The sequence below is a fragment of the Ctenopharyngodon idella genome, chromosome 8 (assembly GCF_019924925.1).
Source record: "Ctenopharyngodon idella isolate HZGC_01 chromosome 8, HZGC01, whole genome shotgun sequence".
Lineage (NCBI taxonomy): Eukaryota > Metazoa > Chordata > Actinopteri > Cypriniformes > Xenocyprididae > Ctenopharyngodon > Ctenopharyngodon idella.
This window is the reverse complement of record NC_067227.1, coordinates 18,835,354-18,862,915: the sequence shown is the minus strand read 5'-3', so window position 1 is coordinate 18,862,915 and position 27,562 is coordinate 18,835,354. Positions and strand designations below refer to the sequence as shown.

Sequence of the window (27,562 nt, the reverse complement as noted above, 5' to 3'; positions counted from 1 at the left end):
CTCCTGAATACAAGGCTACTTTGAATTTCTCCCAGAATTGTGTAATTACAGCATCTACCAGCAGGGGCAAGTGGACCATGCTTCAAAAAAGTTAAAGGTTTCTCAAGGATTTGCTGCTTTTGGCTCAAGCCATGTGGCGACAAGCTTTTTATTCTCTCCTGCTGAAAAGTAACCCTAAAGCACTGAAATTTTCTTCATGACCACATAATTGTAATGTGCTGTTTTAGTTGGGAGACCCAAGAAAGTCATTGGTATTTATTGTATAGTCAAGCATTTAATCTACAGGTGGGTCCTAATGGGTGTACCTTAATATGTTGTGTGACCTTTCAAGACATTTGAACACCTTTTATGGTAAAACAAAAGGAATGAACAGTTGTGATGTTTTAAAGTATTTTAATAAATATAATTCTGATCATAGGTTTTCCACCTGCAATACAGTAATTGTAATGTTTCATCTCAACCTTTTATTCTGTAAAAAAAAAAAAAATGCATTAAACAAATACAACATTACATTAACTTCAACCAAACCTAGAGTTAAAGTTAAATTTTATTGTCCTTCCCATTTTAAAATTTAAATGTAATGGACAATATTACTCTGTAGACCAATAATGGTTATTTTAATAGCTTTGCAATGAAAGCATCGTAGAGTATATTATTATAGGTCAGGTTTGAGATGCAGCACTGCAGATAAAGCATTTCCAATAAATGTCCTTCCATAACATAATACTTTTAAAGCAATAAGCTTCGTGTTACTAAGCCTCAGACGTGGCCTTGGAATTTGTTATTTATTATTTATATATTATATTATCATATAATACACATTATGAAAAATTACAATGCTAAATGTTACATTGAAGTGCGACACTACCATAGTTGGATTTACTTCAAAACATAAAAGTAGAGCACTACGTAAAGCGCTTTACTACAACGCCCCTCCTCCCCCTTGCAATGCGTCACTTTCTCTATACGCAAGTTGTCCAATCAGCAGCCGCAGTAAGTCTATTTAAAGAAGAAGTCCCAGCCACTATCAGCTGTCACCTGAAGGTATCCATACGCGGAGGTAAACACTGGGGCGGAGCGAAGCGGTTGACGGCTTTGAGCGCATGCTGTTGGCAGAAGTGTATGTAAAGGCACACAGAGCTCCAAAAGTTTCTAAATTAACAGTGAACATTGCGGAACACCTGTATTCTTATGAGTTTTCACGTAAACGTACAAGTCGACAGTGGATTTGAACTTGTAAAACCTTGTTACTCACAACTGTTTGCTTCTACTGTGGTTTCTATTTGTTCACTGGCACGTTACATTAAATTATTTTCCTCGAGCATAAAACAAAACAAAACTCTTTTGTTTTTCTTTTAGATAAGTCACATGATAAAATAAAGGGTACATAAGTGCATAATAGGAACTTGTATTTGAAGGCCAGGTAACTATATGGAATAGATTTACTTTGTTACTTGATTTTGAATAGCGCGTGCACTAATGTCAACGAATAACAACGTATTTCCAGCTGTTGTCGTTACGCGTCAAAAAGACAAACGGTTTAAATAATACGACAATGAACAGTACATATCACGGCTGAATTGTTTCTTTAAAGTGTTTCTTCAACGCTAGAAATGAGTGAACACGCTCGCTTCGTCTCTAGATTTTTGAGCGGATGTGGTCTCAGCCTAAGAGCAGTCACGTCACGGTGAGTGTGTGTATGTATGTGCGCGCGCGTGTGTTGATTGTTCGTGTTGTTCAAGTGTTAGCCGGACTAAGGGAGTAACAGACGGACAGACCTTTTTGCGGATCCCAGGAAGTTCTGTCCCCGCTTCGCTGAGCGACTCGATTCTGCTCCGGAACCGGACCTGCAGGATGACCCAGCGGGGCCCGGCTGAGTTTACCCCACCGCCCGAGTGCCCGGTGTTCGAGCCCAGTTGGGAGGAATTTGCAGACCCGTTTGCGTTTATCAATAAAATCCGACCCATCGCCGAGAAAACCGGGATCTGCAAGGTTCGACCGCCGCCGGTGAGTGCTGTCCGGACGGTCTGAATCGGACCGGTTGAACCGGGCCGGATCTGCGGAGTGATTCTGAGTTCGATTTAAAGGGAAATGTCTAAACATGGCGGCGCAGTGACAGCACTGCCGAACCGCTTTGTGTGTCTATAGGCATCATATCAGTTGAGTTTCCAAAGCTCTGCCGGGTCTGTGCTCGACCTGCGGACCCGCATGACCCGGATTTCTAACCCACGAGCGCAATAACGTTGCTCACTACACGCAAACGTCGCGGATGTGTGAAATATTATACAGGAAAATGTCTCTTTATAGCCTCTCTGAGTGTAGTTTACGGCCTGGCTCGGATCTAATACTGGATTAAACATCACGTTTACTTACAGTTTAGTTTGCTGATTGTCAGTGATTATCGCTGATATAAAATATCGTTTCTTTTTATATATTTTTATGTTGAATTAGTAGTACTGGTATAGTTGCTTCTGCATCTTTGTTGTTGACATTGACGAACAGAAACCCCCATCTGTTACCTCATCATTTGATTTAAAGGCTTCTAATGAGTTCAGTGCACTTTTTAACGAAAATTTAATGTCCCCAGACAGACAAAAAAAAGAGGAAAAAGAAAAAAAGAAACCTCAAGAGACCAGGAGATACCTGCAAATGCGGAAATAAACTTCCTTTCATTTTCACCTTAGCACACTAAATGGCCATAAATTGAGTTTAGTCTATATTATTTTTATTGTATTACCTATATGAACAGATTATGCTAATATAACCATATAATGATGGTATAATTTAGTCTATATCTTCAATTCTGGTTAGAGCAAATTTATTCTGTGACAAAAGTGGTTGTGTGCAGATTAGATTAATGCAATTAATTAATTACCGTTTATACCCAGCGACTAAATATAGTTTACATATTAGCAAAATGATCCAGTTCAAACCAGCTAATCTGAATCCGAACTCTTAACTCCCGAACCTGTCTCAACCAGTTTGAAGGGTTTCGCTGGTTCTGATGGCGTCTTTATATTTGTAGGTTATGTTAGTGAACATTACACGAGCCCAATGACAGGAACATTATAATTTATTCATCTCTTGAGATGGTTTTATGAGTCTGGTAAACCGATTGTGTATTTCATAATCCTTATTTTCATGTTTATGGACATTTAAACACTTGAAAGCATTTTAGTTTTTGTCTTCATGTTATTCTAAAAGCGATTTACTTATTTATTGACAATTCTCGCTCCATCTGTTATGGCCATGAAGCGCTCTGGATCAAGCTCGCTGGTTCTGATACTGGCTTCGGGTTTGATGTGAATTCGGGTTCGTATATGAATCTATTAGATTCGCAGCTACGTGACGTGATTCACGCATGAGGTCGCAGATGAGAGAAAGCGTAATTACGTTTAACAAGCGATTATTAACGGGTAAAACATGTCAAGCATCATTATAGTACAATGGTTTCATGTTATTGACGGTATTAATAAACCAGAAAGTAATATTTTGGGAAGGTTTTAGTAAGATTTTAAAGCTGAGAATGTTTTCCAAATGGCCTCTTGCTTTCCAACACCAACATACGCGCGTTGGATCCTGACGCGTTTTAAACCGCCCGTGTAAAGTGATTCATGGGTTCGGTTCGGCCCATATTCTGGCCCGAACCTTGTTGGATGGATAGATGGAGTCCTCGGGCCGGGCGCGTCCTCCATGTTGCGAGCTTTGGAGCGAATGAACCATCTGGCCATTTTGTGTCTTTCTGTAACTATGCTGCCTGAACAGCAAACAAGGAAATACTGTAATAAATGGACTTAATATGCGCACAACTCAACTTCATTTAATAGATTTTGTGTAGCTGAGTTAGTAGATGAAGATTGTGGTGAATATTGTTCATAAGACGGGCAGAAATCTGTATATGTAGGCTAGTCAATGATCTCAATGCACAGTGGTTTATTGTACAGACTCCTGCATTGGTGTCTATGGATATGCCATTTTATGTATTATGAGGCAGGAAAAAGTATTTTTCATTTTTTTTTAATAAAAACTATGGTTTTGTTTTTCTCAAGTTCTGATTACATAATTACACTATTAATATAAATGTATAAAAGCAAACTTGTCTGCATTTTTAATTCACTGAAGCTAAAAAATATGTGGTTTTGCAGCTCATTTTGATTATGATTATTGTATCCCGAGGTTCTTTATTTGGCTAAGAAAGGGTAACACTTTATTGATCCCAAGAGGGAAATGTCTGGTCTCCGTAATCAAACTGTTAATTACATTGTGTATATCTGGAAACACGATTGTGCTGTTTTTCTGAGCGTAGTTGTAACCATGTGGTTGTGAGAGGCTGGAGACAAAGAAAATGTGTTAAACTTAGACCGATATTTTTTTTTTTTTTTTTATATATATATATGTGGCTGAGCTACATGAAAACCACAGTTCTACCGTTTAGCCATCTACACCAGGTTGCGTGTGAGCGAATGTGATATAGTTTTTTTTTTTTTTTTAGTTTACTTTTACCCACTGTGTTAAGCAGACACACATTCACAAGATTGTAGACCACAAACCACAGAGTACCAGTAACATTTGTACAGGGTTGTTTTCATCAGATCCTTTCAAATAAATTTATGAATGCAAAGAAAAAATTAGTGAAAGAGAAGCCACTAAGGTTTGTTAATTTGCTTCTGAAATTGTGTATGCAATAAAATGGCTCAGGCAACATGTGGTGTTCCAATGGTGTGTCTTTACACGTGTTTATGTAGATATTGTGTGTCCCCATTTAATTTATCAGTGTCCAGTACCCTCAGTATGAAAGTCTTATCTGTAAACATTAAAAACGGCCACCTTCTAATCAAAAGCTTTTTGTTTTTGTCTGCACATGCAAACACATTCTTGATGATTTCAGAAGGCTGCTGAATGAATTCAGAACATCAGAAAGCTAAAGATGAAAATGATTTCTTTGATAAAGCCTCTCTTGTTTCAAACATGTTTGTGTTCATGACCTCAGCATAATGAGTCAGAGGCTCGTCTCAAGGACACATTCTGCAGTTTGGATTTGCTGTTGATGGAAATAAAGTTAGTTTTTGTGAACATTTTATCTTTTAACTACAAATATATCCAGAATGTAATTCACACAGGGCCATACAATGGTTCATTGGTCCCTATTGGATGTCGCAGGTTGATTTTTGCTGTGAAATTATTCTGACGTTGCATATTGAAGTTAAATAAACTCAGAAAACACACAATTTAAAATGAATATCAAGTAAGAGAAATGTAAGTTTACTAATTGTATGTTTACTTTGTGTGTGTGTGTATTTAGGACTGGCAGCCTCCATTTGCATGTGACGTTGACAGACTTCATTTTACTCCAAGAATCCAGAGACTCAACGAGTTAGAGGTAAGTGTATGATTTTGCTTTGAGATGGAAAATTGTGTGTATGTTTGGCTATATTCGTGAGGGCCAAATATTTCAGAATATCCCCAAAAATATAGCGAGACTTGCTGAAAACTAGCTTGTGAGGTCATCTGAAGTGCTTCTCACTGTTTGAAAGACTCATAAATCTGTCAAATCATCAGTCTACTGATATCAACAGGTTTGTCACAGGGTTGGATTTGGGGTCAGGGTTTAGCAAATATCGTCACCTCTGTAGAAAAAACAATGAGATGTCATCACTAATATAGTAAAACCAAAGGGTGCGTGTTTGCATTGTAAGGTCAATGGTCACAGTCTTGTCAGCAGAATTTGGGTCTTTTAAGATGTCTGATATTAAAAAAACACCATCTCTGAGATGCTTAATAACATGCGCCATTCACAATGTTGCTGATTCTTATTTTCTCTTTTTCTTGCCACCTCCATCTACAACCCCACCTCCCCACCCCCCTTCTCTCAGGCTCAAACCAGAGTTAAACTCAACTTCTTGGACCAGATTGCTAAGTTTTGGGAACTACAAGGATGCACACTCAAAATTCCACATGTGGAGCGGAAGATCCTCGATCTGTACCAGCTGAACAAAGTGAGTTAGTCTGTCAGTCAGGCTTCCTATGGGACTGTACAGTATATGTTATGATCTACTATGACTCTATTAATATTGTTAGCTGAAACCTGTGACTCATATCTGTAATGTGTCACAGAGCAGAGGCCTGAAAGGACGATAACTATAACAATAGCTATAACGTTTTAAAAAATAGTTCTAATTCTGTGAGAATAGAGGGAAGAGGAACAATATCATTGGATCCACTTTCAGAACAATTTTTTCCAGCTGATGAACGATAAAAACATTGACAGCCAATCAGAATCCATCCTGCTTTAAAGAGCTTGAGCATTTAAAGAGACGGACGACAAAACTGCAGCACGTGGTTATAATAAACAATATTATTGTTTGTTGGTGTGTATGTTTATTAATTTTTTTTTATTATAGTTATTGGTGGGTTCTTTATCTTTGACCAAGAGAAACATAAGCATTGATAAATGTTTATTATCTTTTTACAATGAAGCCCAACACTCTCTTTCTCAATCTGGCAGTTGGTTGCAGATGAGGGCGGATTCGATTTTGTTTGTAGAGAGAGGAGATGGACGAAGATCGCCATGACAATGGGTTTTGCCCCAGGCAAAGCTGTGGGGTCCCACCTGAGAGCCCATTATGAGAGGGTCCTGTATCCATACAACCTCTTCCAGTCTGGGACAAACCTGCTGGTGAGTTCAACTTATAGATGCATCATTCAATATAAGCATAAAGCTTTCAGCAGTCATGCAGAAGTTCACAGTGTGTGTTTGGGTGGGTTAGTCGGGTTACAGCTGGTCTGCAGTGTTAAACCTGGGCCTTCAGGGTTAGCGTATTAGTTTGTGCACTATTAAGGTCTGATGGAGTATGCTCTGCATAAATGCAATCTGTGGTTAAGTGTGTTTATTGTGTTCTATCTACTTGTTTTCTGTAATGTGTGCTGATCTTTTCAGCGTTACTGCTGTTTGTGCTGCAGCCTCTGCCAAATGTGGTCGCGAATGACTTCTTATGTCTTTAGAGATCAATATCAATTAACTGGATGTTTTAAAAAAAACACAAACACAATCATATTCATGTCTTTTTTCACACTGTTATCTGCTGATTTTAACATGAAAATATTTTTATATATATTTTTGATTTTTTTTTTTTTTTTTGTCATGCGGTCAGTGGTCATATGCAAGAGCATATGAAAAGTAATTTGGAGCCTAACTCATTTTCTTTCCATTGACTGAATGCTTGACGTCTCTGTTAGAGATGTCTGTGACCTCTGACCCCGAGGTCACAGGCAATATCCCTATAATTTTGGGTGCTCTTTTCTACATCAGGCTCCTGAGATCGCAGCCAAACTGTCAAGTTTTAGGGCACCTCCTGGGCTAGAGGAGGTACGTTTCTACTTTCCCCATTACCTAATCTGATGATTTAAATTTGGACAGGATGTGATGTCATAATGGGACCTGTGGCAATGAATGTTTCATTTAGTATTCGCTGTGGCTCTTATATAGATATCTGAAAATCACACTATTAGGGTTTATATTAATAAAATCGTGTATTAGCCCTATATTAATGTCTATCTTCTTGGTTCTTTATTTTAATGATGTGTAAACATTTCCTTTTGCTGCTTTAGTCAGCATGTGGGTGTGTGTGTTTGTTTATTTTTCTTAACCTAGTGTTTTGTTTTTTGAGTTTGGGTGACAAATGGGAGCGAGCTGGTGTTTCTGTGACGGACAGCATTCAACCCGTCCTGACCCCCGCCAAACCCGTAGCCATCCTGCCGAGACACTGTTGCTTTTATTCTCCACCTACTTCTCTTGTCTTTGTTTTCACTTTCTGCTTCTGTTTCTGTTTCTGTCTTTTTGACTTCTGCTGCATCTTTTATTTCACTCCTCCCCCCTCCCACTCCTCCTCTCGACCCACAGAGACTGTGACCTGCTTTCTGTTCACGCTAATCTCTTTACACCTCCAGCTGTTCTCTCTCCTCCCTCTATCCTCTGTCTCTATGTTAATCTGTAATCTGATAGTGGTAGCAAGCATAACCGGGAATGCTGAGGATTTTTCCTGCATGCGATCACAGATGTAACACTCTTTAAGGCCGGGCTAACAGGTTATTCACACGTTAGCACAGATTATCTGTGGAGTGGAGGGAAATGATTTCAGTGATTTAGAGGGAATTTTTTAAAGTGTGAAGTTTCACAATTTCAAGTTTAGAGAACCATGAGATGACCTTAAAATGACCTTTGACTCTTCATTGAATTAAATTGTTAAACATCACTCTGGATCAAAAACAGACTTTTTTTATTAAATTATACTCTAAATGAGAAGTTCATACAGAAATGTATTTATTTATTTGATCATTTTACCACCTGTTATGTTATGCAGGGTTCCCAAGCTGTTCTTTTCCATGGTCTGTCAAGATCAAAAAAAAGAAAAGTACCTTAAAGGGTTAGTTTACCCAAAAATGAAAATTGTCATTAATTACTCACCCTTGTGTCGTTCCAAACCCGCAAGACCTTCGTTCATCTTAGGAACACAAATTAAGATTTTTTTTTGATAAAATCCGATGGCTCATTGAGGCCTGCATCACCAGCAATAACACTCTCTTTTACAATGCCCATAAAGCTACTAAAAACATATTTAAAACAGTTCATGTGACTACAGTGCTTCAACCTTAATATTATAAAGCGACGAGAATACTTTTTGTGCGCCAAAATAACAAAATGGCGACATTATTCCACAATATCTAGTGATGGCCGATCTCAAAACACTGTTTCATGAACCTTCGAAGCTTTACGAATCTTTTGTTTCGAATCAGTGGTTCAGAGTGCCAAAATCATGTGATTTCAGTAAACGAGGCTTCATTACGTCATAAGTGTTTTGAAACTTCAGTAGTTCACGTGACTTTGGCAGTTTGATACACGCTCTGAACCACTGATTCGAAACAAATGATTCGTTAAGCTTCAAAGCTTCATGAAGCAGTTTTTTGAAATCGCCCATCACTAGATATTGTTGAATAAAGTCGCTATTTTGTTATTTTTGGCACACAAAAAGTATTTTAGTCGCTTTATAATATTAATGTTGAAACACTGTAGTCACATGAACTGTTTTAAATGTGTTTTTAGTAGCTTTCTGGGCATTGAAGAAGGGAGTGTTATTGCTCGTACAGGTTAATGGGTAATGGGAGTAAATGGTGACAGAATTTTCATTTTTTAATGAATTTATCTCTTTAAGTGCTACACTAATGTCACATGAGAAGAACTGGTCACTGTAGTTTTTTCGTTTAGTATGTTTTGTAAGTTAAAGTGTTAGTTCACCCAAAAATGAAAATGATGTCATTTATTACTCACCCTCATGTCATGACCTTCGTTCGTCTTCGGAACACAAATTAAGATATTTTTGATGAAATCCGATGGCTCAGTGAGGCCTCCATAGACAGCAAGTTAATTTAAACTTTCTAACGCCCAGAAAGGTACTAAAACATATTTAAAACCGTTCATGTGACTACAGTGGTTCTATCTTGATATTATAAAGCAATGAGAATACTTTTTGTGCGCCAAAAAAACAAAATAATGACTTTTCAACAATATCTAGTGACGGCCGATTTCAAAACACTGCTTTGAATCTTTTGTTTCGCATCAGTGATTCGGATCGTGTGTCAAACTGCTGAAATAACGTGACTTTGGCGCTCCGAACCACTGATTAGAAACAAAGGATTCAAAGCAGTGTTTTGAAATCGCCCATCACTAGATATTGTTGAAAAGTCGTTATTTTGTTATTTTGGCACACAAAAAGTATTCTCGTCGCTTTATAATATCAAGGTATCACCACTGTAGTCACATGAACTGTTTTAGATGTTTTAGTACCTTTCTGGGCGTTTGAAAGTGTAAATTAATTTGCTGTCTATGGAGGCCTGACTGAGCCATCGGATTTCATTAAAAATATCCTAATTTGTTTTCCGAAGGTGAACGAAGGTCTTACGGGTATGTAACAACATGAGGGTGAGTAATAAACGACATTATTTTCATTTTTGGGTGAACTAACCCTTTAATTTCCAGACTGAAGGACTCCTATAACTGGTCGAGTTGTGTTTTTCTTGTTTTCTTCAGTGTCTGCAGAAGACGTCAGTGGATGATGTAAATGACCAAGAGAAAGAGTATAAACCCCACGACCTGCTGCAGAGGCAAAACATTCACGTCCAGCCCAACGACATGAGCGCACCTGCCAGAAGAGCTAAGAGGATGAAAACAGAGGTGAATATAAACACTCACACTCATTCTGTATGTTCATAATCATTATCTGCCTCCATTTTGTCAGTTTAGTTTTAGTTCTAATTCTCCATGCTAGTCAGTATGTCAGGTTGGTTATACAGTATCGTTTAACAGAGATTGTCAAGATTTTTAGTTTTTTTTTTTTTTTTTTGGAAAGGTCTCTTATGCTCAGCACGGCTGTATTTATTTGATCAAAAATACAGTAAAAACTAATATATAGTATTGATTTAAAATAACTTTTCTGTTTTGTATTTTTATATTTGTCAAAGCTGGCATTTCAGCAGCCATTACTTTAGTCTTCAGTGTCACATGATCCTTCAGAAATCATTTTATTTTTTTAATTTGGTGCTCAAGAAACATTATTATTATTATTATTATTATTATTATTGTCAATGTTTTAACTCACATGCTAATTGTGTGTGTCTGTAGTCTGGCTGTGTTAAGTCAGAAGGGGGTGAGGGTTGTGAGAACAGGCCCAATCTCAGGAGGAGGATGGGTTCCTTCGTTGCCAAGCCTGAACCAGGTGAGCATCTAACCTTTGCATCTAACCTCACGTGACTCATGTCTTCAGTAGCCATGTGTAGTCAGTCAAGCAAAGCAAACATGTGATTAGCATAGCTTTATTAGTCAAATCAGTGTCTGTATATTAACAAATGTGTTTATATGTGTGTATTAGAGAGGGAGATCCCTATACAGGTGAAGCAGGAACCTGTGGAGATAAAAGAGCTGACACCTGAACCAGATAAAAGCAAATCACGTTACAAGAAAAACACCCCCCCTCCTCCTCCTCCTCCTCCTCCTCCAGTGAGTATGGTGAGTTTCCTCCCCTCTCTTATTCAAATTTAAGTTCTGCTGAGCTTTTCTGTAAATCAGAACCGTGGACAGACCAATTCTATTGATCGTAATGAGATATTGTGTTGTACAATGTAGTTTAGAGTCGGTACAAGGTATCTCATTTGATCTTAAACCATTAAAGTTGAATAACTATACAATATTATACAATACTGTGAAATTAATTAGAAAAAAAAAAATTTCTTTTATAACTATAAGCTCTATTTAAACACTTTTTGTGTAGCTAAAACTTGTAAATGTGGCTTGTGATGTTACAGTGCTCTCTGTCTTCTCTAGGTGGACCTGTATGTGTGTTTAGTGTGTGGAAAAGGGAACGACGAGGATCGTTTGTTACTATGCGACGGTTGTGATGACAGCTACCACACCTTCTGCTTGATCCCACCCCTCAGTGATGTTCCTAAAGGTGATTGGAGGTGCCCTAAGTGTCTGGCTCGGGTGAGTTTGCATAGTAAAAAATAAGTGTTTGTTCATCGTTTTTAAGTCAATAGAAGGAGCAAATGAATTTAAACAGTACTGCTTTAGTCCCTATCCAGTCAATGTTGCTTTTAAAAAGACTCTGATTCAGAAGAATAAATGATTGACTCATTATTTATGTGTTTCTGCAGGAGTGCAGTAAACCTCAGGAGGCGTTTGGCTTCGAGCAAGCGTACAGGGACTATTCTCTGAAATCTTTTGGGGAAATGGCAGACTCCTTCAAGTCAGACTATTTCAACATGCCTGTTCATGTATGTACAAAACCCTACTGAGACTCTGACATTGACTCTTGTGATAGATTTGCAAATATAATGTTATGAAATAACCTTAACATAAGCATTGATGTTGATGATGTTAATTTTTTTTTTCCTGTGAATATGGTGTTTGTTGTAGATGGTACCGACCGAATTGGTGGAAAAAGAGTTTTGGAGGTTGGTCGGCACCATTGAGGAGGATGTGACAGTGGAATATGGTGCTGATATAGCCTCAAAAGAGTTTGGAAGTGGTTTTCCAATCAAGGGTGGAAAGTTTAAAGTTGCACCGCATGATGAGGTACAACTGAAATATCAGATTTTGAGATATTACTCAGAACGTCTGACATTTTATTTTCCAGATGTAGTGCATCCTGTTTCTATCACTGATTTAGTTATTCTGTGCTGTTTGGTTGCTGTAGAAATATCTTCACTGTGGGTGGAACCTGAATAACATGGCCATGATGACACCATCAGTGCTGACCCATGTCACTGCTGATATCTGTGGCATGACTTTGCCATGGCTCTACGTGGGCATGTGCTTCTCCTCGTTCTGCTGGCACATTGAGGACCACTGGAGCTATTCAATCAACTACCTGCACTGGTAATAATAAGTACAATTTCATGCTTAATAAAGGAAGAAATACACTTATAGTAGTGCTTTATATAGTGCAGCGTGCTGAACTGATTGTGTTTCTGTCCTACACAACCTTGTTTTTGCTTTAAATATGGTGTCTGCTATATATAATCGAAAACACAGTTACCCATAAGAGTGTATGTTATTACAAAGATGGAGAATATATGAGATTGATATGATTAAGTTGCCTTTTACACTACTGTTCAGTAAATATATTTTGTTGTTGTTGTTGTTGAAGAAATTAGTAATTTGATTCAGCAAAGATGCATTAAATTTATAAAAAGTGGCAGTGAAGACATTTATAATGTTACAAAAGATTTATATTTCAAACAAATGCTGTTCTTTTGAACTTTCTATTCATCAAAGAATCCTGAAAAAAAAAAAAAAAATGATCACTGTTTCTACAAAATAAAAAGCAGCACAATCTGTTTTCAGCATTGATGATAATAATAAGAAATTTTTTCTTGTGCACCAAATCAGCATATTAGAATGATTTCTGAAGGATCAAGTGACACTGAAGATGGGAGTAATGGCTGCTGAAAATTCAGCTTTGCTTTCATAGGAATACATTTTAAAATATAATAAATTAGAAAACAGTTATTTTAAATTGTAATAATATTTCTCAAGATTATTTTACTGTACTTTTATTAAGTAAATGCAGCCTTGGTGAGCATGAGAGTTTTCTTTCAAAAACATGTAAAGACATGCATGTGTGAAGACCCTGATTGTGTGTTTTGTGTGTGTTAGGGGAGAACCTAAGACCTGGTATGGTGCTCCTGGTTTTGCCGCCGAGCAGTTGGAAGCAGTCATGAAGAAACTGGCCCCGGAACTGTTTGAGTCTCAGCCGGATCTTCTACACCAGCTCGTCACAATCATGAACCCCAATACACTCATGGCCCATGGAGTACCGGTGAGTAAATTTTATATACACAATCACAAGTCACACACTCGCATGGAGAACCTGTGTGTAACACACACTCTGTTTTTAGATTTACAGAACCAATCAGTGTGCAGGAGAGTTTGTCATCACCTTTCCGAGATCCTATCACAGCGGCTTCAACCAGGGCTTCAACTTTGCAGAGGCTGTGAATTTTTGCACGGTGGACTGGGTGAGCTTTTCCTCAATCAATCCTGCTGTTACAATGATTGTTGTTAAAAGTTAGTTCACCCAAAAAAAGAAAATTCTGTCATCAAATACACACCCTCATGTCGTTCCAAATCCGTAAGACCTTTGTTCATCTTTGGAACACAAATTAAGATATTTTTGGTGAAATCCGTGAGCTATTTGGCCTTCGATAGACTGCAGCGTTATTACCACTTTCAAGGCCCAGAAAGGTAGTAAAGACATATTTTTGTGTGCATTCTGATGTAGAACCCGGAAACACTGCACTGTATTTACTGAGTGTATAGCATAGGATACTGACAGGGAAGAGAAGAAATTGTTAAAGTCTTTATTTTTGTTTGTTTTTTGCACACAAAAAGTATTCTTGTCACTTCATAACATTCAGGTTGAACCACTGTAGTCACATGGACTATTTTAACTATGTCTTTACTACCTTTCTGGGCCTTGAAAGTGGTAATAACGTTGCAGTCTGTCGGAGGCCAAAAAGCTCACAGATTTCATCAAAAAGATCTTCGTTTGTGTTCCGAAGATGAACGAAGGTCTTATGGGTTTGTAACGACATGAGGGTGAGTAATTAATGACAGAATTTTCATTTTTGGGTGAACTAACCCTTTAATGCAGATTATCTTGGGCAGGTCTCAGAGCTGAGCATGGAGAGTTTTACTTCACATAAATTTTTAGTTGTTTTTCTGTATTTTTTCTAATCTGTTACTACTTTGTGTTGTAAATTTGGTGTGCAGATGCCACTAGGGCGTCAGTGTGTGGATCACTACCGCCTGCTGCACCGTTACTGCGTGTTCTCTCATGATGAGATGGTATGTAATATGGCCATGAAGGCCGACAACCTGGACGTGGTTCTGGCGTCAGCTGTACAGAAGGACATGCAGCTCATGATAAGAGAGGAGAGAGAGCTACGGGACAAAGTTCGAAAGATGGTGAGAGAACACAAACAAAACCTGTCAAGTCGGTGTGTGTGCGTGTGATGCAATTAGTATGGATGACACTATAGTGTAAATTTATGCAACAGTGCTCATTACTCCTCTCACTCTGAGAAAAACTAACAGATTCTGTATTTCTGAAATGCAAATCTGTTATAATTCAATAAAACAGCTATCCTCACTTTATGATTCTATCTATCTACCTATGTTCATAATAGACTTATATATATTATATTATATTATATTATATTATATTTTTTTGAGTTGTCAATGTTAAATTGACCATGTGTTAAATTGAGATTAGCTAAATATAATGTAATGGTGTTTATTTTTATTTTTAAAGTTTATTTTTAATAATGCAAATGTTATTAATTCAGTGAGAGATTTTAATATGTTAGAGATGCTAGTAATGTCTGATTATGCCATTTTTGGTAATATATGCAATCTATTTTTCTACTTGTCTATAAATGATCAGTTATTAATATTCTCTCTCTGTGTAGGGGGTGGTCCAGTGTGAGTTGTTTGAATATGACTTGCTGGCAGATGATGAGAGACAGTGCGTGAAGTGTCGCACCACCTGTTACCTGTCTGCTCTCACCTGCCCCTGTAGACCAGGAGTCCAGGTGTGTCTACACCACGCCCACGACCTCTGCTCCTGCCCCGTCTCCAACTACACACTCAAGTAAGTCTCCACTTCTGCTTTCAGTACTCCTCAATGACCTTATCTAAAGATTGGCCTATATGTATTTTCTTCAACAAAGGCATATATAAATACATATTTACATGTATTTAATATATTAAATGATTAAAGTGATTCCACTGCTAATAATCATAATCAGTGGTGCAGATTTCTTAAGTGAACGTGGTGAAAGTTTCACTTAGTGTAATGCTCAACCACACAGTTATCGTTACACACTGGATGACCTTTACCCCATGATGAACGCTGTGCGGCAGAGGGCGGAGTCTTATGATGAGTGGGCGTCAAGGGTGACAGAGGTCATGGAAGCAAAGCTAGACAAGAAACGCAGTGAGTTTCATTTTGAAAACTTCCAGAACTGATAGTCTCTAAAACTTTCTAAATGAGAATCCACTTTCAACGTGTAGTTTTTTTATTATTATTATTTTTTATTATTATTATATAAAAATAGAAATATTTTAATAAAATAAATTTTACACAGTTGTCTGCATGATATTCTAAAGAAGAAAATTATTTTATACTAAGCAAAAGTTGTAATAACTTTTCACCTTTTAAATTTTTTTTCATGCGCATGTAAAAAAAATTAATATTATAGTCCAGTTTTTACAGTCTTAAGGACAAAAACAAATCCCACGCTACATAGAATACTGTATTTCAGTCATAAAATGTTACATCACTGAAGTTAAATGCATTTGTGAGTACCATGTCATGAGTTTCACTTCTGCCTCTGGCCTCTCTCTCTTTCTTTTTCGCTGTAGATGTCTCCGTGTTTCGCACCCTTCTAGAGGAGTCTAATGAGAGGTCGTTCCCAGAGAATGATCTGTTACGTCAGCTGAGGCTAGTTACTCAAGATGCTGAGAAATGCTCATCTGTTGCTCAGCAACTGCTAAACGGCAAGAGGCAGACCAGGTACACACACACACACACACACACACACACACACACACACACACAACCACAAATAGACTATAATGAAACCTACTCAAGCTACAGTTATATTGGGAATATTGTACTATTATAAGTAATATTGTGAAATATTATTACAATTAAAATAACTGTTTTCTTTTTTAATGTATTTTAAAATGTAATTTATTCTTGTGACAGCAAAGCTTTATTACTCATTACTCCAGTCTTCAGCGTCACATGATCCTTCAGACATCATTCTAATATGCTGATTTGGAATTCTCAGAACGGTTGGCTAACAGCGCCGAACCGTGCTGGTAGAATGCGTGTAGTGACATCGCAACTTATGATTGGTCACTTGTCTGTTGCTTGGCCACCAATTTCTCTGTAGCTGGCTAAGCACACTATTTGAGCAACGTAAACACAAATTAATAATAAAATTAAAATACATTTGTGATCATCCTCCATAATGGTCGCAATATTTACTTCTCATATCGTCTGTAAACTCTTGCGTTACTAAGGCAATTGTGACTGACACATTTGTATTACATTCCAAAAAGCGGTCATTATTAGCCACACTGTGGAAAATGAAACCATATCATCCAGGAATCGGGTCTCCTTTAGGACCCAGGCAGTAATGCCTGATCAAAAGTTGTTATTGTGATGTCTAGACTAATTATAACTATTGTATTATGTTTATTACATTTAGTGCACAAACAACATGCTTGAAATATAAAATGAATGTCTATGTATTGCATAATAAACCAGACTGGAAACAGATATTGGGAGCAAAGAACATGCCTAATATAATAAGCTAAGCAGGCTAATCGGGTAGATGTATGCTATGCTAGTACATAAGCTAACTAAAAAACGGTAAGAATGAGAAATGCTTGATTTCACAACCTATAGCTTCAGTTATATACTAGTATATGAAACATGTCATTTAAAAAACATTAATGGTCATTATAACACATTTTAAATTGATTTAAAATGATTTTGCTGGAATTATAATCAGGCGCTAAAAATACAACCCATTAAAAGTCCGTTAACCAATTACTCGGGTTTCTTAAAGGAGACCCGATTCCTGGTGATACCTGATTTCTCACTACACCGGTATGGAGCACGAAATGAAACGGTTAAATAAAGAGAACAATTTGGCCCGATGGTGGAAAAGTGGCTACTGTTATTAAACATAGATATTTCCCCCCCTAATTCTCTGATCAGTATAGAAAGTAAAAAAAAAAAAAAAAAAAAAAAAAGATCTTTTGTATGAATTTAAAATGTCTGCACTGTCACTTTTTATCGATTTAATATGTTCTTAGTGAATATGTTTTCTCTCTTCACTTAATATGTGCACATCTTAAAAATAGTGGAGCTCATGGGGCAGATCGCTTAAAAAACAGAGTTGCATTGTAACTGTAAATTACACCCGTCTATACACATACTTACATAGTGCAAATGGATGCAAGAATGACCTCTTACATACTGTACACGTACTTCAACTCACAGTGTTTATTTCTGTGTTTATTTCCATTTAAGGGGAATTTCCAGTGTGGGAGGCTTTGTTTTCTTGCACACAGCGGTTTGGTTTGGCCAAGACACATGTGGCATGTGAATTTTGTGTATTCTTTCATGCATTTGTTTATGTCTGTCTGCCGTCATCTGTCTGCAGGTATCGCACAGGCGGGGGTAAATCTCCTAATCAGCTCACTGTGGAGGAAATGAGATCATTTGTCCGCCAGCTTTATAACCTTCCCTGCAGCCTGACACAGGCACCGCTTCTGAAGGTGACTGACACACACACGTGCACACACAGTCGTGTATGATGCAAGCCGTCGTCCTGAAGATTAATGAGGCACAGTTCATTTCTAAACAGCTCATATAATAGAAGCTTTTAACACTTTCTGTCTCAGGAACTGCTGAATAACATCGAGGACTTCCAGCAGCACAGTGAGAAGCTTCTCTCCGATGAAGTGAGCGCAGATGCTGTTAGTGAGATTGAGTCTTTGCTGGAGGAGGGCTCTCAGTTCGACGTGTTTCTTCCGGAGTTGCCCCTGCTACGGGAGCGTTTGGAACAGGCTCGGTGGCTGGCCGGAGTTCAGCAGGCAGAGGATCCGGTATCAAACCCCTGTGGTTTCTCTCTGGACAGCATGCGCCGGCTGATCGATCGAGGAGTCGGACTGACACCGCATCCCTCCACTGAACGCACGATGGCTCGGCTGCAGGAGCTGCTCACGATTTCAGAGGAGATGGAGGAGAAAGCACAGGCACTGCTGAAGGCCAGGTGAGGGCAGCGCTGTGTGATGTCAGACTCCCAAATATGAACTCCCTTCCCCAAATATAGGCAGCTATATATTTTCATATATAAAGACCCATACTTTTCCTTCATTAGAAGAAGGCAATCAGTCAAAAAAGGCACAATTTATATTTGTCTACAAAACTAATTTGAATAATTCAACTATTACTTTTGATTAAGTGTACTCAAACGTTTAACATGTAATTGACATTGAATACCGTATGTGTACCAGTGTTATTTTAGTTTTATTTATATAATATTATAGTATTTAATATTTTGAATTAAGTTTTTTTTTTTTTTTTTTTTTTTTTTTTTTTAAGTTTCAGTAATTTTGTCTTTTTGTCTTTTTTATTTTAACTAGTTTTATTTTTAAATAGCTTTAATTCATTTTTATTTATTTTTTAGTCATTTTAGTACTTCAACTTAAGCTTATTTTATTTTAATTAGATTCCAAGACAGCATTTCTAATTTTCATAAGGCAATGTCTACGATGGTAGACATGTGAAACAAATTGGATTTGGGAACCACTTCCTTTTGTACAACAGATGAGCATTTGCATCAGTTCAGGATAAAACTGAGGCTTGGAAATGCAAAGCAGCCCTTGAATGAGCCTGAATTAACTCCTGTGGTGCGTGCTGAGGACTTGCAGGAGGCACCACAAAGAGATTGTGTAATGAGCTGAATGACATTTGTTAATGCGTTTTCTTTTTTCTTTTAGGCCTCCAGAGAGTTTAGAGACGCTTGGTTCAATGTTGACTCAGGTGGATGGGGTACCTGCATACCTGCCAAACTGCCTCCTACTACAAGACACAGTGAACAGGGCTAAAGAATGGCTCCAGGAAGCTGAGGATTTACAGGTTGAGTACTCTTCACCAAATGAACTATGTTTGCATTCTGCTCACTAGGGTACTGTCTTGTGTCTGTTCATGTTTTCGAAGGGAAAAAAAAAAATCTGTCAGTAATGTTTAATGGTAGTTGTGATTGTTTGTGCTGGCAGGTGGGAGGTCAGACTCCGGTTCTCAGCTCGCTCTCTGATATGGTTCTGAGAGCTCATGCTATTCCTGTGCGACTGGAGCCTCTGGACCAGCTGGAGGTTCTGGTATCAGAGGTGCAGGCCTGGAAAGAGTCAGTCGCAAAAACCTTCCTCGTCAAAAACTCCCCCTTTACACTGTTGGAGGTCAGTCTGGAAATATTATATATTAAACTAATAGGTAATATTACGTTTTTAAGTGGATGTTTTTAACAATTTAAATGGATGTTTCAGTTCTTTAAAGGGTTAGTTCGCCCCAAAAATGAAAATTCTCTCATTAATTACTCACCCTCATGTCGTTCCACAACCGTAAGACCTTTGTTCATCTTCAGAACACAAATTAAGATATTATTGGTGAAATCCAAGAGGTATATGACTTGTCCATAGACAGCAATGTAACCAACACTTTCAAGGTCCAGAAAGGTACTAAAGACATCGTTAAAACAGTCGACGTGACTGCAGTGGTTCAACCTTAATTTTATAAAGCAACAAGAATACTTTTTGTGCGCAAAAACAAAACAAAAATAATGACTTTATTCAACAATCAAACGAAATGAGGGTGAGTAATTAATGACAGAATTTTCATTTTTGGGTGAACTAACACTTTAAATCAGTGGTTCTCAAACCTGTCTTGGAGTACCACCAGCCCTGCACATTTTGTATGTCTCCCTTATCTATCACACCTGATTCAACTTATGATCTCATTAGTAGAGATTGCAAGACTTGAAATTGGTGTGTCAGGTGTAGGGAGACATACAAAATGTGCAGGGCTGGTGGTACTCCAGGACAGGTTTGAGAACCACTGCTTTAAATGATAGGTTTAAAATTCTAAAAGTTGTTATAAGCTTACAATGATTTAGAGTTTGGGAATTTAAATTGTGTCAAATTAAAAAAGGCATAAAGAAAATTACTACAGATCATCACTGCAAAATAATCTCATTACTTCAATGCAAAAAAAAAAACAAAAAAAAAAAAAATCCTTCAAATTATTGCTTTGCGTTAATTTATAGTTATACATTAATTATATATTGTTAATCTATGATGATTATAATAATTAAATACTATTTTCCTAATTATTTACAAAAAGAATTAAGCAAAATGTATAATTTTATTTTTATTAGAATTTATTTAATTTTAATTATTAACATATCTACAGTATACAGATTTGAGAATTCAGTGCAAATGTAAAAAAAAAAAAAAAAAAAATGTGCAAAATATAAGTTCATATTTTTTGGGGTGAAATATGTCCTGCAAATGTTTTCATGACATTCACTCATAAAGAAACTTTGTAAAACTTTATTTTGAATAAATCGTTGTCGAGGTTGTTTATGGGTCTGATCACCTGTGCAGGTCTTGTGTCCCCGATGGGAAGTGGGCAGCTCTTTGAAGAAGAAGATGAGGAAGGTGAAGGGAGAGTGTGTGTCATCAGGGAAGAAGAAGCTTGTGAAGCTGGACAGTATGAGTGATGTGGAGAGAGCACTTTCGGACAGCAAAGACTCTGCGTCCGCTGTGAGTTTGCTATACGGTACATTCCAGAAATATTTGAGATGAAGAAAAAGCTTCTCTTTCTCATTCACTCTCTTTTTCTCTCTCACAGATGTTTACTCTGGCTGAGGTTCGTTTAAAAGAGTTGGAGTCGCTATGCTCTCTCCGTGCAGCTAATGAATCGAAGCTCCTGCCTACAGCGGACTGCTCTGCTCTCAAAGTGTGTGTGTGTCAGAAGCCAGCCATGGGCGCTATGCTGCAGTGCGAGCTGTGTCGAGATGCTTTCCACAGCGTGTGTGTTCGTGGGCCCTCGGATCCCCTCGACCCTGAAGCCTGGCTGTGTCCATTATGCCTACGGTCGACTAAGCCTCCTCTGGACAAGATCCTGACACTGTTGTCATCACTGCAGCGGATCCGTGTGCGCCTCCCGGAGGGTGATGCTCTACGTTATATGGTCGAACGCACTGTCAGCTGGCAGCGACGGGCACAAGAGGTCATAGACTCTTATGATCACTCGCTGACCTCTCAGGATTGCAGAGTAGCTTCACCTACACAGAGACACCGGACTGCTGGGCACAACAGGAAGGTTAGACATTATTTTACACAGGCAACAGACTGTTAGTGGTTTGATGTCTTGTTTCCAAAGGGCTGAGAATCCTGCAGTCAGACTTCTGTATATTTTTATTTTATTTTATTTTATTTTGTTTTATTTTATTATGCATTTTTTTTTTTTTTTTTGTTCAGTTGTGTTTATTCAATTACATTTTTTTTATTTCATTTTATTTTTTTATCTAACCCATGGTTTTAATTGTATTTCATTTTACTTTTAATTTTTTTATTTAATAATATATTTTTATATTTACTACTTTTTTTTATTTTTTATTTATTTAATATGATTTTTTTTATTACAATATATATATATTATTATATATTTTATAAAAAATTTTTTTTTTTTTTTTTTTTGTGAATTACATCTTTTTTTCTTTTTACAGTTTTGTTGTAGCTGTGTAATGCCAATTTTGCTTACCACCCATCAATAAAGAGTCATTGTTGTTTTATTGTAGCAGCTGTGTGGCTCTCCATCTCAGAGTCAGGACTGGCGTGTTTCTGGGCAGGAACAGACAGTGTTTTACACAGAGCAACGCTGTATCCCTCTCCAGGGTCTGTATCATTCTCACATACAAAAACTCGGAGCATTTTCATATTTTCTTATATCTCACTGCAGAGAAAGAATGACTACTTGCGTTTTAAAATGAAACTGTGTCTGTGTTCCAGGTCTCAGTTCGGAGTTGGAGGAACTGATGGTGGAGGGTTTACTCTTGCAGGTGTCTCTCCCTGAGACCCAGCAGCTCTACAGACTTCTGCTGTCCGGCCTCCCGACCACAAACACGTCCCACACAGAAAACACACCCTACCTCACACAGAAACACTCCTCGCCGCAGAGAGAGGTAAAGAGTGTGAGACTTTCATGCTGCTTAGCAAGTAAAATTCAATCACTAATTGAGAAGAATAATCAGGGTTTAAAATGCCATGGCAAAAGAGCTCAGCAGCAACTTCCCACTCACATAAAGCATGAATTACATAATATATCATGAATATATTTGAATATTTTGCAACTTAGAATATATAGTATTGTATACACTGCATATATTTATATGACTAATTAAATAGATTTATAGTACTGGTGCTTTTTTTTCACTTGCTTCATGCAAGTACAGGTCTTTTACCTTTGAAGCAGCCTTCTTGTTTCAAATCAAACATGATTTATCTTGGAGCTGATTGGTTTAGTTGATGGTTGAGGGTTTTTTAACAATTGAATATCTTTATTTAATCTGTATGGAAATACAGATCCGAGGCTGCTGAAAAAGTAGGCTGCCACTATTTATGTTTATTTAAAGCTTATTAAGTTTTCAAGTGTGTTTTAGAGTGAGGTATTCAGTGGGATCTGGCTATTTTTGATTGATATCAAATAACAAAAAATATTCATTAAAAAAAAAAAAAAAATACAGAATTAAGTTAACTTCAATACTGAAGGTTCCTCCCTCATTAAAATAAAAAATAATATATGTATATAACTCTGTACATCAATAATGATTATTTTAATGGCTTTGTAAGCATCTTCACAAAGTATATAAATGCATAGTTCAAAAGTTTGGGTCTGTAATTTTTTTTTATGTTTTTGAAAGAAGTCTCTTCATTCTCATCAAAGCTGTATAGATTTGATAAAAAAATACAGTAAAACAGTAATATTGTGAAATTATTACAGTTTAAAATAACTGTTTTCTATTTTAAAATATTTTAAAATGTAATTAATTCCTGTGATGGCGAAGCAGCCATTACTCCTATACAACATAATATGCTGATTTGGATCTCAAGAAACATATCTTATTATTATTATTATTATTATCATCAATGTTAAATAGTTGCGCTTCTTAATATTTTTGTGGAAAGCTCCAAAAAAAAAAAAAAAAAAAAAAAAAAAAAGCAAAAAAATATTTCTGGCCCCAAACATTTGTTGATCCACCACAGGGTCCTCAGCCTGAAAAAAGTTTGAAGACATTTGAGACATTACGAATTTACATTCATTATTTCTCTCCATCTTCCTCTTTTTTTTTTTTTTTTTTTTTCCTCTAAAGAGAGATGCAATCACTTCAGCAGAAAAGAAAGCCAAGCGGCGAATGAACAGAGAGGATACCGAGATCAGGGATAGAGGGATAAAGCCGAAAAGCAAGAAACAGAGAATGGGTACAGAGAAACGGAGAGAGAGGAAAGCAGCATCTGTCTCTGCATCAGACGTGTCTCAGTCGGAAGACTCAGAGGAGGATATGACCCTGTGTCCAGCGGAGAGCTGTCTCCAGCCGGAAGGGGAAGAGGTGAGTGAGTGAACGTAATGACCGAGTGTGTGCTAGAGCTACACAATTCTGGATAGACAACTAAACAAAATAACTTCATTTACTAGGGGTTCTGACAAAATGTTAATTGCTGCTGTCTCTTTAAAAATATTTCATTCATGTTTCCATTCACCTATTATGTGCATTTTGGGATATTGCATAAAAAATGCTGGATGGAAAGGCCAAGATGCGCATAAATTCTAAAAATGCACATAAAAAAACTTTTGCACTCAGTTGAGGCGGGTACTTTTTTTTTTTTTTTTTTTTTTTTTTTTTTAACATGATAAGAAGACATGCGCATAAACTACAATGGAAATACATTTACTGAATTAATTCCATGATGCAAAACAAAAAACTCATGTGACTTTGCCTCGTCACATGGTCCGGTGGGTAACTGGACTACCACTGGACCAATTTCATTGCACAGCATCTCAGATGTTGGTTTGATCATTCTGAAATGCCTGAACCAAAGTCTGTCATCAAAATGATTTGGTATAACAAATTCCCAGAAGTGTCTCACATGATTGCATTCCCAAATGCAAAGCATCCAAGATGGCATGACAGTGGCTTCCCCGACTCCAGCAACTTCCATTTTTATTACAGATATTTCATGACAATTTCCCAGGAAGTGATGATTTTGTTCTCTTGAACACATGGGATGGAAACGCTGCTTTATTTGCAAATGTTTTATGTGATATTCCGTTTTGCATAAGTTAAATTTGCAACTTTGAATGGAAACATAGCTAATGACAAAAATATTTTTATGGGTCACTTGTCACCACCTACTGGTGTAATGATATAATAGATACAATCTTTATTTGAAGCATCAAATAACTTTCAAAAGGTGGACTCTTATTATGATCACTACCCTAGACATCAGTGTTTATATCCAAACCATAAACTTTTATCCCAGTACTTCTGTGATAATAACAATACTGTGTGGTTAAAAAGTCTGTTTGTGAAGCTGTTTCATACCTATATATGACAACTGCTCTCTCTGTGTCAGCAGCAGCTGTGATGTTTGCTGTGATTGTATTAGTCAAAGGTTTAATAGACATAGCTGAATCAGTGTCATGTGTTTAAATCGAGATGGCCTACTCAAACAGCTAGTGTGTGTTTGAATGTGTTTTGACTGGTTTCTCTCTGCTTCAGGTGTACTGGGTGCAGTGTGACTGCTGTAACCGCTGGTTCCACATGATATGTGTGGGAGTATCGGCAGAACTCGCAGCCGAGGAGGATTACATGTGCGTGACCTGCAGCACAACCAACGCGGGCCGCCGAAAGTGAGACGGACTAGGGTGGCAACCGGTCTCCCACCCCATCCTCTTCCATCCCTTCTCCTGGATGTGTAACTGACCCTCCCCCTTCCCTAACCTATGACCTCTGACCTTTGTAACAACGGTGCTATTTTACTCTTTTTGTTGGACTCTATTGTCCTGAATGATACTATTTGGTCAATTTTTTGTATTTTTACAGCTTTTTTCCTTCTGTCGAACTGTTTGTGATTGTCTAAAACAATGATAAATATGCTAAATGCTGAATGAATATAGCGGTGCATGGGTTTGTGTTTGTGTTGCTTTCTGGTGTGGAGGAGAGATGCTCTCGTGAAACACAGCGAGGGTCTTCTGCATGCACGGCCAGAAACGCCACAACACAAGACATACCAACAGTTTTCACCAAATACAATAAATAATAAATACAGAGAAACTATTTTTTAGAAACTTGCCGTTTCAGTACACAGGCATCTGGGATTCTCTCCGTTGTGTCGTTTTATTTCCTTTTGTAGATTAGTTTTATTTATCGGAGCAATAATGTCATTTGTAAGTTTCAGGTTTGGGCTGTCTCAGTTGTGTCGGTGCTTTTAAAGATGGTGGTCAGATATTCAGGATATGTAACGGAAAAACAGATTTGTAGCAGACAGAAGAGTGTAATGAACTGCCACAAAACTTGCTCAAGCCGTTTTGAAGGGTGGGGGTGGGGGGTGTTAGGGTTTGGGGTTTGACTAGCTTGTTTTAAAAAAAAAAAAAAAAAGTGTCCCAATTTATAGTGTGGAATAAAACTCTTTGTTCTAATATCAGACAGTCTCTTCTCTTCATTTAGCGATCACTGGTATGGTGGTGCATCTGATTTCTTTACACTGATCACAGACCAGTGTTATTTTAGCATTGTCTATATACTATTTAAAATGGCTTTTTCCCCCCGGGGTACAAACCTTGAACTGAATTTAACCCTGTCTATTGCAGGTATTAGTGTCTTTAGGTAACACTAAAGCCTTTCACTCTTGGAAGTTGTTAACCAGCACCCGATGAAGCAGCCATTCTGGAGCGAGATGCTTTATATCTCACACTGTAGTGAAGACCAACAGAAGACTGGCTCGGAGGGTGACAGAGGGTGTCTGTGTTGAGCTTCACATGGGATTGCGGTTTGTCACAGTGATTTACAAAAGGAAAGAATAATAACAAAAAACAAACAAAATAATAAAAAAAAGCAATAAAAATAAAACATTTTGGGGTGTGTCAAAGTGATTATCACAGGGAGGCAGGGATTCTTTCTAATTAAATGAGCTTTTTTTTTTAATAGCAAGGCTCCCTATAGTTTTTTTTTTTTTTTTTTTTAAATCTTGGAATTCCACAAACAGTTAAACTAAAATAATTTAAATGATTGCACTGTTATACCTTGACTATACATTAGACATTAACTTTTTGTAGTCTAATCTGTATATATAGAATAGAATCATGCTGAAACCAGATATTGAATGAGTTTCATTTACAGTAAATGCTCTGCTCTTTCTACTAATAAGGAATTATTTTGCTATTATGTCTTGCAAGAACTGGTGAAAGTGCAGCCATCTAGTGGTAATTCCTATGCATGCCATTTCATACAACTGCTGCTAAAGCATCTGGCTGAAGAAGAAGCCCTTACCCTCCAAATATACACTGATCATGCATAACATTATGACCACCTTCCTAATATTGTGTTGGTCCCCCTTTTGCTGCCAAAACACTCCACTAGACCCCTGAAGGTGTGCTGTGGTATCTGGCACCAAGATGTTAGCAGCAGATCCTTTAAGTCCTGTAAGTTGCGAGGTGGGGCCTCCATGGATTGGACTTGTTTGTTCAGCACATCCCACAGATGCTCGATTTGATTGAGATCTGGGGAATTTGGAGGCCAAGTCAACACCTCAAACTCATTGTTGTGCTCCTCAAACCATTCCTGAACCATTTTTGCTTTGTGGCAGGGCGCATTTTCCTGCTGAAAGAGGCCACAGCCACCAGGAAATGCCGTTTCCATGAAAGGGTGTACATGGTCTGCAGCAATGCTTAGGTAGGTGGTACGTGTCAAAGTAACATCCACATAGATGGCAGGACCCAGCAGAACATTGCCCAAAGCATCACACTGCCTCCGCCGGCTTGCCTTCTTCCCATACTGCATCCTGGTGCCACGTGTTCCCTAGGTAAGCGACGCACACGCACCCGGCCAACCACGTGATGTAAAAGAAAACGTGATTCATCAGACCAGGCCACCTTCTTCCATTTGCTCCGTGTTCCAGTTCTGATGCTCACGTGCCCACTGTTGGCGCTTTCGGCGGTGGACAGGGGTCAGCATGGGCACCCTGACTGGTCTGTGGCTATGCAGCCCCATATGCAACAAACTGCGATTCACTGTGTGTTCTGACACCTTTCTTTCAGAACCAGCATTAACTTCTTGAGCAATCTGAGCTACAGTAGCTCGTCTGTTA

At 37.8% G+C, this 27,562-nt stretch overlaps 1 protein-coding gene across 5 annotated transcripts; it reads left to right on the top strand.

Moving 5' to 3' along the window:
* Positions 1 to 1,037: 1,037 nt before the first annotated feature.
* kdm5bb (lysine (K)-specific demethylase 5Bb) lies at positions 1,038 to 25,900 on the top strand. 5 transcript variants are annotated; one of them, XM_051904239.1, is made up of 28 exons: positions 1,038 to 1,120; positions 5,303 to 5,380; positions 5,874 to 5,996; positions 6,506 to 6,676; positions 7,310 to 7,366; positions 10,085 to 10,228; positions 10,676 to 10,769; positions 10,923 to 11,059; positions 11,375 to 11,533; positions 11,704 to 11,823; positions 11,966 to 12,124; positions 12,246 to 12,427; positions 13,208 to 13,370; positions 13,450 to 13,569; positions 14,324 to 14,518; positions 15,022 to 15,203; positions 15,424 to 15,548; positions 15,977 to 16,127; positions 17,794 to 17,908; positions 18,035 to 18,405; positions 19,136 to 19,274; positions 19,415 to 19,594; positions 20,798 to 20,956; positions 21,045 to 21,518; positions 21,997 to 22,093; positions 22,208 to 22,380; positions 23,569 to 23,805; positions 24,976 to 25,900. In XM_051904239.1, exons 4-28 carry the CDS (start codon positions 6,569 to 6,571, stop codon positions 25,108 to 25,110), a joined length of 4,176 nt encoding a protein of 1,391 aa, XP_051760199.1. In that variant the 5' UTR covers positions 1,038 to 1,120; positions 5,303 to 5,380; positions 5,874 to 5,996; positions 6,506 to 6,568; the 3' UTR covers positions 25,111 to 25,900. The 5 variants fall into 5 exon arrangements, with proteins under 5 accessions (XP_051760199.1, XP_051760197.1, XP_051760196.1 ...); XM_051904237.1 differs by lacking the exon at positions 1,038 to 1,120 and adding an exon at positions 1,681 to 2,007 and having other exon boundaries at positions 10,923 to 11,050; XM_051904236.1 differs by lacking the exon at positions 1,038 to 1,120 and adding an exon at positions 1,681 to 2,007 and having other exon boundaries at positions 22,000 to 22,093.
* The last annotated feature ends 1,662 nt before the right edge of the window (positions 25,901 to 27,562 follow it).